The sequence below is a fragment of the Lycium ferocissimum genome, chromosome 7 (genome assembly GCF_029784015.1).
Source record: "Lycium ferocissimum isolate CSIRO_LF1 chromosome 7, AGI_CSIRO_Lferr_CH_V1, whole genome shotgun sequence".
In the NCBI taxonomy this organism is placed as follows: Eukaryota; Viridiplantae; Streptophyta; class Magnoliopsida; order Solanales; family Solanaceae; genus Lycium; species Lycium ferocissimum.
This window is the reverse complement of record NC_081348.1, coordinates 26483216-26495686: the sequence shown is the minus strand read 5'-3', so window position 1 is coordinate 26495686 and position 12471 is coordinate 26483216. Positions and strand designations below refer to the sequence as shown.

Sequence of the window (12471 nt, the reverse complement as noted above, 5' to 3'; positions counted from 1 at the left end):
AGCATCACTGCTTACATCAATTTTATTTGCGAAACAACTATTCAGTACAAAATTGGTATTAAATTGAACATTAAATATATAATTTGATTTATCTACAAAAAGTAATTAACAACTTTTATTTTTTTATTTTACAGAAAACAATCTTAAACTGTAACTCATAAGAGAAAACAAAAAGGAAAGGAATTACGTCAAACGTCATTAAGCAGTATATTCTAGTATTAGGAATCAAGTAAGAAACGAAAGTTAAAAAAAAAAGGATTCAATTCCTCAAATGGTCATTGAATTTGTACTAAAGTCCCATTAAAGTAACTTTTGAATTTTTTGGACAATAAGGTGATTAAACTATGCTCATCTATTTATATTAGATACATGAATAATTTTCACTAAATGTTGAAAGGCAAAAATATCCTCCAAGTGTTGATCAACCTTTATGCCCTTCAGAAACTAAACTACTTATTCATATAGATAAATATCTGGTGGATATAATTGTAAAATTAAAACCCTTTTCTAACATAAATTTGCGTGGAATTTTCTACCAATTAATTTTCCTATTAATGCTTGAATTCCAAGTATACTAACCTATATTAATATAGATCATCAGTTGCAAACTAGATGCTTGGGCCATATAGCTATACAAAATATATACATTATTTATACACCGATGATACAAGGGGTACATCGGCTGCAAATTAGATGTCTACGTATGATAAGGGTATATTTGAGACAAATCCACTAATGATAAGGACATATCTGAGACCAAAGTTAAAATAAGGGTAAATTTACTCTATTTCTCATAGCTGAGAGGTATTTTTGACCCTCTTCCCTTTAAATAAGGTCGTTCATATATTTCCTTCTTATTTAAATGTTATTCATGAAATATTGATAGTAATAAGATAATAGAAAAAATTTAGGGGTGTCAGTGGTTTTTAAAAAATCAACTGAACTAACCGAATTGGGCCGTGCCGAACCGATTATTAGTTTTTTTCTTTTTTAAATTTTTTTAAAACGTAGATTTTTATATTAATCTATATTCAATTGAATAATTAGGGTAGGTTTTTAATTTTATTAAATTAAACTGATAAAACACCGACCTTTACCGAATGAATTTATCTATAAAATAAATTTTAACTATTAAGTTCGAACATAACAAATAATTAATTTTTTTTGTCTTGGCCTGTGTGACGGAAACGGATACAAACCAAGAAGTAATTAACACCTATATTCTCAACTCTGAACCTCTTCTATTACTCCTATTGAAAAAGTCGTTTGAATCATTCACTTTTTTTCCGAATTGTTTTTCACGTTATTACAAAATTAGTGTTTGGTTATAAAATTTTCAGATCCAACTTGAAGTTGAATTTTAAATTTGGAAAAGTAGCCCTAATCTATTTTCTAACTCTATCTCCACAAAATTCAAATAATCTGCTCTTTTCTATCTTTTGCAAAAAGTATAACCAAACACAATTTCATCTCCAACTTCATAAAATAAAGTGAAAAATATTTGAAATGCCTGGCCCAACGTCTTAATTCAATTATATTGAGTAGATAGTCACAATGTATTCGAACGATCTTAATTAACAAGCTAGAAGGAATTAAATATATTTTTCTCTCGGAGATTTACATTTATCTTATTTGATACTTTATCAGTTCTTGAGTCCACTCTTTATTAATATATTTCTATTCATGAGATTTGGATTTCTTGTCTTTGCATAATTTATATTGCACTACTATAAAATAGTGGAATGGATCTCTCTCTTGATGGTTTTTCATGTTCCTTTGATTGATCGCCTATTAATTATTAAAATTGTCTAGAAATTTTTTGCCAACGTCCGATGCAAATGCATGGTATCGTGTTCTAATTTCTACTTGTGACTCCTAGTTTCAAAGAATATAGAAAATTAATCAAACTGTATCGATATCGATATTGAAAAGTAATCGAGACGTTTGGGATGATTTTGAGAAGTGTAATTTTGATAATATAAAATAGAATAACCAAAATATTGCTATAGTATAAATTTATAAAATAAACCAAACCATTGACAGGCGTAGAATTACGATTTGTCTCTCTTCAGTAGAATATATCTGAAAGAGAAAATTTTAGTCATACTGAGGAAGAAGATATTGAAATCAATTTGGTTGATACATACATTGACGGAACGAAATGCAGGATCCTCTTTAGTTGAACTTTTTCGCTTTCCTGTTGTGTTTTTTCTATGTAATTACTGTTGTGCTTATTAAATTTCATTTGCGTTCCATTAATTGTTTGTGTAAATTTCAATCCATGGCACTAATCCGACAGATCCTACAAAATGTGGAAGGCTTTATGCTAAAATCCTTTTTCTTTCCCCAGTTCCGGTCCCTGATGTAATTTTTTTTCTCAAAACAGGCTATAAAGAAAAACATATGTTAAATAGTCGTTTTCAGCGGGTTGTATGGACATGATCCACATTTGACCCGATTTAAATGAATTAATTATTCAACCGCTTTTAGATGCCCTTCAAAACACCTTCTATTTCTGTATGTTCCCAATAATCGAGTAAGACTTTTTCATGTCAAACATGTCACTTTTCTATGTCAGCATGCCTCCGTAGATGTTCTTGGCATCACCTACTGGATATTAACCACAGCTAAAAGCATATCCAACACCATGCTGGCAATAGCAAAGTGTGAGAAGAGAAGGTTAACTGATTCCCCTTCGGCTTTTTTGATGCATGGAGTAGCTATTGCACATTCTGGTCTTTCTTCTTTAGTTTTCGCATTTTTAAGATTGCTTCTTGGCACAAAATGCAGCCACTTTTAAAGGGTCCAATGGAATGGTGAATCTTTAACCAGTCCATTTGACACTACAGTCAGACTTCTCTATAACGGCACCCGCATATAACAATACTTTTCTATAACAGTCAACTTTTTTCGGAATCGATTTTTTATGTTATATTTTACTTCTCTATAATAGCATTTCACCTATACTAGCAACAATCAACTTTATAACAGTACGCTCTTTGTAAAATTACCCCCATATAACAACTATCTTCTTTTATTGGTAATATAATAATTAACCCATCTTTAAAAAAATATAATATCTATGATTACCAATAATAAGTGTAGAGATTTTGACAAAATATTTGATCATTTAATACACTATTACAACAAAAAAATATTATATGAATATATATATATTTTCATCATTAAATGATTTTCCTTCGTTATACAAAAAGTGTGATTAAGCTTAAAATTTGACAATTAAAAATGAAAATTAGATTTTATGCATCTTTTTTGCCTATAGCAGCGAAATATTACTTAAATGTCAATATTGTTATACGTGTATAACAACCATTCTCTATAACAGCCGGAAAATTTCGGACCCAACCATGCTGTTATAGAGAGGTTTGACTGTACTAGTTGTGTATGTATATGTGAATTGTTTGACTACTTCCAAGTATTAGTTAATTTTTCAAATCTTTTTTATACAGAAAGAGTAAGTATTTCCGATTCCGCAAAAATGTGTGTCTATTATTGATATCTACTTTGGAGATGGCTGAAATCTGCTATTTGATCACAACATTAACTTACTGCCGATCTACTATATAAGGCAAGAAGGTAACAAAATCTTGGGAAATTAAGTATAATAATTGTCTATTATTGATATCTACTTTGGAGATGGACCAATCTACTATGGAGCAAGAAGGTAACAAAATCTTGGGAAATTAAATATAAATACATTATACTTAATTACATAGCTATCTCAACATGTTCATCAATTAGAAGACATAACTATATAAGGTGCCTATCACTACACGAATTATGAAACAAAAACATTTGACCATTCAAAATGGCCCTCTCATATAACTCTGCCCCATTTCTGTTTGTTTCTTTACTATCAATCTCCTTCACATTAACAAGCGTGAGAGCCGATCTGGTAGCCGAGGTTTGCTCGAAAACACTAAAGCCCGCTATATGTTTATCGGCTTTAAGGGCGGATCCTCGATCCAAAGGTGCAGATCTTGTAGTTCTTGCGACTGTCGCAATAGGGATATCACAAACGAACGCAACATCCGTGCGTAATCTTGTTAGTACGTTGCTTAAACAGGCGACAGATCCAAAATTAAAGACGCGATATGATTCGTGTTTGGAGAGTTATAACGATGCTATTTACGTTCTTGGAGGATTGCCAGATGATTTGAAGTCTAAAGATTATGACAGTTTGAATGTTCATGCTGGCGCTGCTACGACTGGTGCTTCTACGTGTGATGACGATTTTGAAGGACCGCCCGCTGAAGCGCCTCAACTCAAAGATGCTAGTGACAAGCTTCAAGGACTTATTGATATTATTGTGGTTATTAGCTATCTATTGATGAAAGGTCATTGATACATAGAAATTTATAGATTTACGCAAGGCATTATAATCGACTTGAGAAATATGAAAGTTATGAAATCATAAACTTATGTTTCCCCTTTCAAATTTAGTTCAAGAACTTACATTTGGTTAAATAGCAGCCATTAGACACTCTGTCTAGTGGTATAAATTCAATAAAAAGAAAGATTGCCTATTCTTATTCCAAGGGAATGATCTATCTTTTCAATATTCTTTTATAGCTTTTGTTTATGACTGCCGTTGTGTTTGATGAAAATTCTTAAAAGAGACTAAACTTGGAGGACTATTAGTGCTCCACCTGATATTTAATGGACTTTTTTGAGTTGATGTCGAAACTTAAAGGACTATTTTTGAGCTTTTTCTCGACTTATTACTTTCCAATATATATAACAAAAGTATATATGGCACATTTGCTGTGTGCTTATATGTTTTTTTTGTGTGTGTGAGGAAAAGGTTTAAGGATTTTATAAACAGAGCACAAAAGATTGTGCCAAAAATTACTTTAGAATATTGAATTTCAAGTCCCATACACATACTTAAATCAAGATGCCCGGTGATAGAGTATTCCATTGAATTTCTGAGATTCAGACATGAATCGGAAGAACCTGACAGACCCTACAAAATGTGGAAGGCTTTATGTTAAAATCCTAAGTTAACTTGTATTGCCTTGTCATCTTACTGATAAAGCATAGGAATTTATATTCAGATTAGGTTCCTTCAAACCTATTTGTTTGGTGTAAACACTCGATGTGGGTAAATTTTTTAATCTGAAATTAGGTTGATTTGGAGTTGAATTTTTGTTTGGACATGCTATTTAGATCTCAAAAGTTGTATTTTTTCTCATAGACATGAAACTCCACAATTTCTGAAAACTATCAAAACTTTTAAAAGCAATCTCAAAGGGAATCACGCATTACCAATAGTGATGAAGCTAGAATTTTTAATAAAGAAAATTAAAATATAAACAAATAAATACACAAAAAATTTAAAAAATTCAGTATATATATACAGTTTGTACCTAGTTATGGTATATAATTTTTAAGTAAATAAGTAATTGACATCTCTCGAACAACGAAGTGACTTTTTTTTTTTTTTTTTTTTTTTTTTAAATGGAAGACTTCGTCTACCAACAGCTCCACGAAGTAACGATTTAAGGTATCATCTGTCCAATCATAAATCCTCTCGTATTATTATCCTTTAATTTAATAATTTGCATATGTATGTAGACATTCGTACACTTAAATGATTAATAATGGGAAAACAAAAAATTCTTATACAAATAAGAGTTTTAAGCCTTATATTTATGATTTACATTAATGGTAAAATATTTACTCTCTTTTTAAGTCTAGGATAGAACATTTAGTTTCCTTCTAAGTCTACTTACTACATTAATTATAGAATATTTAGTTTTCTTTAGTTTAGTATCTATAAGGAAAATAATATATTTTATTTCTTATTATTTCTTAATAAAAGAGATGTAGTCTTTTATTTATACAAGAAACAATATAATAATCAATACAAAGAGTTATCATTTATTATCTCTTCGATCTTCTCTTCTGCCTTTTCGATTCCATAACAAAAATAGGACGAAGGAAAAATTTACATTGAGAGGCTAATATATAAATTGACCTTGAATATTGTAATTTGCGAACCGGGTGTGAACTCCCTTTTGTCTCTTTGGCTCTGCACCTGCCTGGAAACAATATAAATGGGTACTAACAGCATATATATGATGCATGCTGCAAAATTTCAAATTATATGTGTATACGGTAAAGACCGGACATAACATAAACCGTTGAAATAAGGACCGAGGGAAGGAAGAGAGGAACGTGCCCGATGACATTCGAACTAAACCGGAGGGGCGCCTGGACCGGAGCTGAGCAAGGACACCATTTGGTCCACCACCTTTATCGTTGGTCCGAATGGTCGTTGGTCCGGTATAGCCGTTGGTCCGAATGGTCGTTGGTCCGGTGTAGCCGTTGCACGTGAGCCACGCGTCAGTAGCGTCCTGCCGTGGTCAACCACCAACCATGCGTGTGTCAGGCGGCGCCGCTGGCCTAATCCCACCAAATCCGTTCGTAGTCTGTCCTTGTTATTATTATTTTATTAATTCACATTGTACGAAGCCCATGGAGGCAGCACTATAAATATGGGACACCCCCCTCCTTTGTGGGGGTTGGCTCCCTTTATCTTTCAAGAACACTTACAATAGGAGAATCTCATATATTTATTCTCCCTCTCATTTATTCGGCCAAGGCCATTTCTCTTTAGAATTATTGCTAATAGTATAATACATTGTTCATAACGTTTACATCTTTGGCTGCTTTGTTGGTGAGCCTTCAAATCTACATTCTCTTTATCTTACATACATCAAGAACAAAGCACATATCCTATACCCACTTACAAATTCAATTGATTATCCGATTTCGGGGTAAACAATATGAAATACTAATATATTTCCAAAACTCCATGATCGAATCATTATATTCTTTCTTCTAAAAAGGACGAAGAAAGTGTTTGACGACCACAAAATATGTGGAAATGAAGAGGTGCAGGATGAAACAATGAGGAAATTAAATAAATTCACTTTACGTACTACCGTCTACCATGATGAATGCAAACACATAATTGGCCTAAGCCGACATTAAAATATTTGGAATCTATCAAGGAGACTTTCATTATTCCTACCAAGCAACTATATTGGTTGGCCACCCTATGTAATTTATGTTGTGTGGTACGCTAACATGATAATGTGCACTTCAATACGGGGGCAGTGGGGCTTAATCTACAGACTTCATTTTTAATAGATCCACAATATACTTATTTTCGGAAACTATAATTGATAAATTTTGAAAGAGCTTGTCGCAGTTTTCTATTCAAGTATTTACGTACGTTTATTGATCCAATTATTTAGCTCAATATATTCAATGTCGTAAGATGTTTACGTGCGGATAATTATGTTTCATTAATTACCTAATTGTACTAGCAATAAATCTGGTTTAAATATCATGCTCCATCTGTCTCAAATTTTATATAATGGTTACTAAAAATAGTTGTTTCCAATTATTTGTCATTTTAGTAGTTCAAGACACAATTAATTGTTGTTTTCTCATTTTGCCCTTAGTAGAATTTTATCATTAATGGAGATAACACATAAATAGAGTAAACATTTAATGAAAAGAGATTATAACTAAGACATAAATAATGATAAAATAGTCAAATAACTCTCCTAATTAATATTTCTTAACAGGCGTGTAAAACAAATAGCAACAGATAATTTGAGATGGAGGGAGTACTAATAAAGGTGGTTGATTATGAATTTTAAGTTATATTTTGTTTTTTAAGAGTCAAATTATATAAACTTTGACTAACATTTTAAAAAAGTATTTTGTTCATCAAAATGATGACATGAGAAAAGTTGCAAGTTGTGGATATTTTCATATAGTAATTGAATATCTAAATTTTAATCGTAAGATATTGGGTTGATTTGATTTAACGATTAGTCAAATTGGTTCTCAAGAAACTTGTATATGGTAAAAACCGAAGCAATTTGTATGTGGCAAAAATCGGAGTAAATATTGCAGTTGTCCGATGCAAGGTCGAAGAAGAACGAGTTCATTAGCCTCGGGTAAGATCGAAAGGAATGAGGGCCGAGGAGTTGTGGGTTTTTCCAACTACGTGTAAAAAATCAAGGGTATGTTGATAAGCACAGAAAACCCTAACCTGGGGAGAAAACACTCGACATAGGCTCGGAGTATCCGTTACGGGCTATGCTACACGTCGCCTAACCATTCCATCATTTGCGCTGACATCCGTACGGATGTCAGAACATCCGTACGGACGCCGTCTTATCCATTTTAGGGTTTTCTTAAAAGGCCTTTTTTAGGTTGTACTAAGCCGATCTATTTGTAGCTATAAATAAGGATGTACCCCCTTCATTTTCGGGCTAGTTTTTTACCAATTTTCATACTTGTAATATGAAAGAGAGAGAGGAGTTTTCTTACTGATTGGCTCGAGGTAGAGAGGCTATTTCCAAAACCGAACCAATTCTCGGAGTCTACAATTTGTTCTCTTAAGCTTTTCTTTCTCTTATTCATCAATATTACGTTTATTGTTTGCATACTATTATTATACGTAACTTACTAATCTAGCCACGTCTCCTATAAACCACTTACAAATTTAATTATTACCGTTTTAAGGGTAAACAAAACTAGCGAAACACGGCAACTAATTTGAGACGAAGGGATAAATTTACATTTGTAGTTAATTAAGTAGCATTACATACTATAAATGACACTTAATGATTCAATAATTTTACGGTATATTTAGCAACATCAACAGTTAAGAATCTTATTTTTAAGGTGAATTGAGAAAGATCATTGCCCTTAAAAAAGAATTTCAAATTCATAATTCACTGATTAGGCTGCATTTATTTAGGTTGTCCTACGGATATAATGGCACTCTGCATGTATGCTTCACCATCTCTTCTCTCGTTGCATCCATTAATATAATTAAGGGAATAGAGCCAATATACCTCCGAACTAAAATATTCTTGCCCTTATACTTTTGGCACAAAAATGCCCTCCAACTATCCAAATTGCTCATAAATACTCTTTCTACTAATGATTGTTCCAAAATAAGGGAGAATGAGCCAATTTTGCCTCGAACTTTTTGAACTGAGGCAATTTTGTTAATGGTGCGTCAGTTCTAGTTTGAATTAAAAACATGGTGCGTCAGTTCTAGTTTGAATTAAGTTTCTGTTTTAATAAGTTTAAGCACTACATTAATCCACATTGTATTTGGATTGGGAAGAAAAATTGCGGTAGACAAAATTAATGATATTGTGGTTAAAAAAAAAAAAAAAAAAAAAACTGCTAGACATTAAGGATATATAGGGCAACAAGGATATCATAATCAATTTGATCATGAACTTTTTAGTAAAGGGTGAATATTCTCAACGATCAACAATTTTTTTGCTAAAGAAAGAATTAGGTAATACAACATTGAAGGAAATATACAACAAATGCAAATCAGTTGCTCAATTACACGTTTCTGTTTGAGCAACAATTATTACGTTCATGCTACTTATAAATTGAAAATTCAAATCAGTATATATAAAAGTACACAACAAAGAGATATAAAATAAAAATCAAATCAAAGACCAGAAGTGAATGGCACGTTGGTGGCAGGCAACCAAGAATTTCCGGCAATGAAATTAGCAGGGGTGAATTTAGATGCCTCGGCAGCACTAGTAATAACCCGATAACCGCCCCCATTTAACCCGATTTGCAGTCGATGAACCCGGACCCGTGTTCAAGTACTCTCCATAGTACAACGTGCTCAGCGCGAAGTTACCACTCCATGGCATCCATCCTTCTGGATTAATCAATCCATCAAGAAATGTTTTCATCACAACAGTTCTTGAATATTGTTTCCATGGCCTTCCTAAATAGGTCTTGACTGAGTTTTTAGAAGCCTTTAAATCAGAAGCTGCTGTGATTCTACAATTGTGAATTGAAATTCCAGTGTTTTGGTTGGGGTCAGTTCGGCCTTGTGCTGTAACAGTGTTGGTCTTGTTCGGAGGGTCTCTAGCGAAAATGTTGCAATTTTGCAACACAACTGCTGCGTTACCAAATATGAAATCGACTGTACCATAAATATCGCATTCTCTGTAAAATTGCCTATCAGAGTGGACGTAAAGAGTGTCTTGGTACCCTTCAAAGCTACATTGGTAGAATGTTTGAAAGATCGAGCGGATCAGAAGGGCTCTTTTGCTTGGTGGTTTTGAGGCCAATAGTTGTTCCTAAATGTTATGCCTCGAGCAATAAATCCATCACCGACAACAGCTGATATTGAGAAATAAAACAAGACACAATATTAGCATATGCTGGACATGTTGACGAAATTATCCATACAAGTTATATCAGTCCTGGTACTAGTTAATATTTCTCTTTTTGAAGGTACGAACCAATGATAAATATATAGTTGACTGTCAAATCATGACATGTTGACGAAATTATCCATACAAGTTATATTAGTCCTAGAACTAGTTAATGTTTCTCTTTTTGAAGGTACGAACCAATGATAATATATAGTTGACTGTCAAATCATGACATGTTGACGAAATTATCCATACAAGTTATATATTAGTCCTAGAACTAGTTAATATTTCTCTTTTTGAAGGTACGAACCAATGATAAGATATAGTTGACTGTCAAATCATGCTTCTTCTAAGGTCTAATACTTAGGGCGGCTGAACTATATATAGAGGGTTTCAAAGGCACGAGTGGCATTAATCATCCGTTGGTTAGAGTTTGTCCATATATAGCGTCTAAGATTTTAAGTAACATTTTAGTTTGCACTTGTCAAATAGTACAACTCATGTGTTGGGAGAAAAAAAAAAAAAAAAAAGTTAAAAAAACTCTTGTCTTGATCATCCTCTGACACATATTTAACAACATATATACGTGATTTAAAATTTTTTTATTACTAATTGACGAGAGTTGCACACGCTGTGCACGAGATGCACTTGTGACGCACGGAGAAGCTAGTTTTATTTTATATACTTGAGGCCTCTTATTAAGATTTAACTTTAGGCCACCAATTTCATTGAGCCGTCCCCAAAAATAAAAGAAAGAATTTAATTATACTGGAACAGTTTTTGGTTTATACTTACCAACTGTGGCTGATTTAAAGGTGGTGGATCCTCCTCCAACACTTTTGCTTCCTGTGATAATTGTCTTTCCCATGCCATCTCCAATCAACATTACATTCTTCACCTTTGATCCTATCTCCACATTTTCACTATAAATCCCTGCCTTCACATATATCACAAATCTCCCACTTCCTTTCCTTTCCCCAGCAGAAGCAACAGCTTCTTTCAGAGTCTTGAAATTCCCCGAACCATCTTTAGCCACCACTATATTCGCCTGAGAAGCTGGCGATGGCGATTGCAAAAGTTTCCTATCACCAGGCGCAACCCATGTTGGAAATCCATCTACTTGAGTCGCAGTAGGCTCGGTATAGTAACCATGGTTCAAAGACAAAGTGTTACTAATTAAAGATGTAACATTATTTGACATCAAAGGCATCACATAATCCGTGACCCCGAGTTCTTCGAAACCGGCTCTACATGTGTCGAGATTTGTCAAGGCTGTACTTAGCCATGTTTGAGCATCAGCAGCTGTGCATTTAGCTTTTGGATCAACTGTTGTTTTGATTTTTTGGATTGTGTGTTCATAGAGTTCAATACAATCGGCCCATGCAGCTTTTTCGCGCTCGTTACGGCATTTTGAACCTAGTGAATATGAGTTCGTTTGGGCACGTAACGCACGGTCTAGGGCCAATTCTAGTGACACTTTTAGAAAATCGGATTTTTTGTTGATAGGAGTTGAATATTTGGGATTTTGTGACAAGAAGTACTCGCAAGGTTGTGGATGAGGTGTTTGGATGCACCAAGATTTTATGGCTGCCTCAGAGTAGCCATTGGTGGATGGAAAAAAGAAAGAGGAAGCAAATAAAAGTGGGAAAATCAAATGAATATTGGTCATTGTTATGGATGTTATGAGGAATTTCTAGTATTTTTTGAGGGACAAGTTGTGTTATATTTTGCTGCCTTTGGCTTCTTTATATAGATACAAGAGGTGCGTACAAGGGAATGTCAACAACTAAGGTGATGGGACGCACCATTTCTTTTTCTTCATTCCGGATTAAGGCATGAATCGTGAGAACAATACTTGTGGCTATCTGTAAGGTTTTAGAATCAGGAGAAAATAATACTATAATTTTAAAAAATAATATTCTGTGGGTGATGTATATTTGTTGACTTGACAAGGGAATTAAGATGAAACGTGATTAACATAAAATCAAAAACAGGAAGCTAGAAACGCGCTTCAAATGTATTCCAGTACTATCTCATATTTGAGTTTAATTTAAGTACATTAAATTAAAAAGAATACAATCAGATATATGTAACTCTGCGCAATAAGTCTATTACAATTATATAGTAATATATTTAAAAAAATTATAACAAGCTAAATAAATTGATATAAAATTTAATTAATTATACGATCGATGTATATATATTAATTAATTGAATA

The 12471-nt window shown here is 33.1% G+C and overlaps 1 protein-coding gene and 1 pseudogene across 1 annotated transcript; one reads left to right on the top strand and one right to left on the bottom strand.

Annotated features, from left to right (window-relative positions):
* The first annotated feature begins 3757 nt into the window (after positions 1 to 3757).
* Positions 3758 to 4564, top strand: LOC132062642 (pectinesterase inhibitor-like). The gene has a single exon (XM_059455175.1). The coding sequence runs from the start codon at positions 3830 to 3832 to the stop codon at positions 4364 to 4366; it is 537 nt and encodes a 178-aa protein (XP_059311158.1). The 5' UTR covers positions 3758 to 3829; the 3' UTR covers positions 4367 to 4564.
* Positions 4565 to 9317: 4753 nt separating this feature from the next.
* LOC132064070 (pectinesterase 2-like) lies at positions 9318 to 11992 on the bottom strand (annotated as a pseudogene).
* Positions 11993 to 12471: the final 479 nt, after the last annotated feature.

What these genes read in the sequence shown, in the direction of transcription:
- LOC132062642 (XM_059455175.1), top strand. Translation starts at nt 3,830, where the DNA reads ATGGCCCTCTCATATAACTCTGCCCCATTTCTGTTTGTTTCTTTACTA.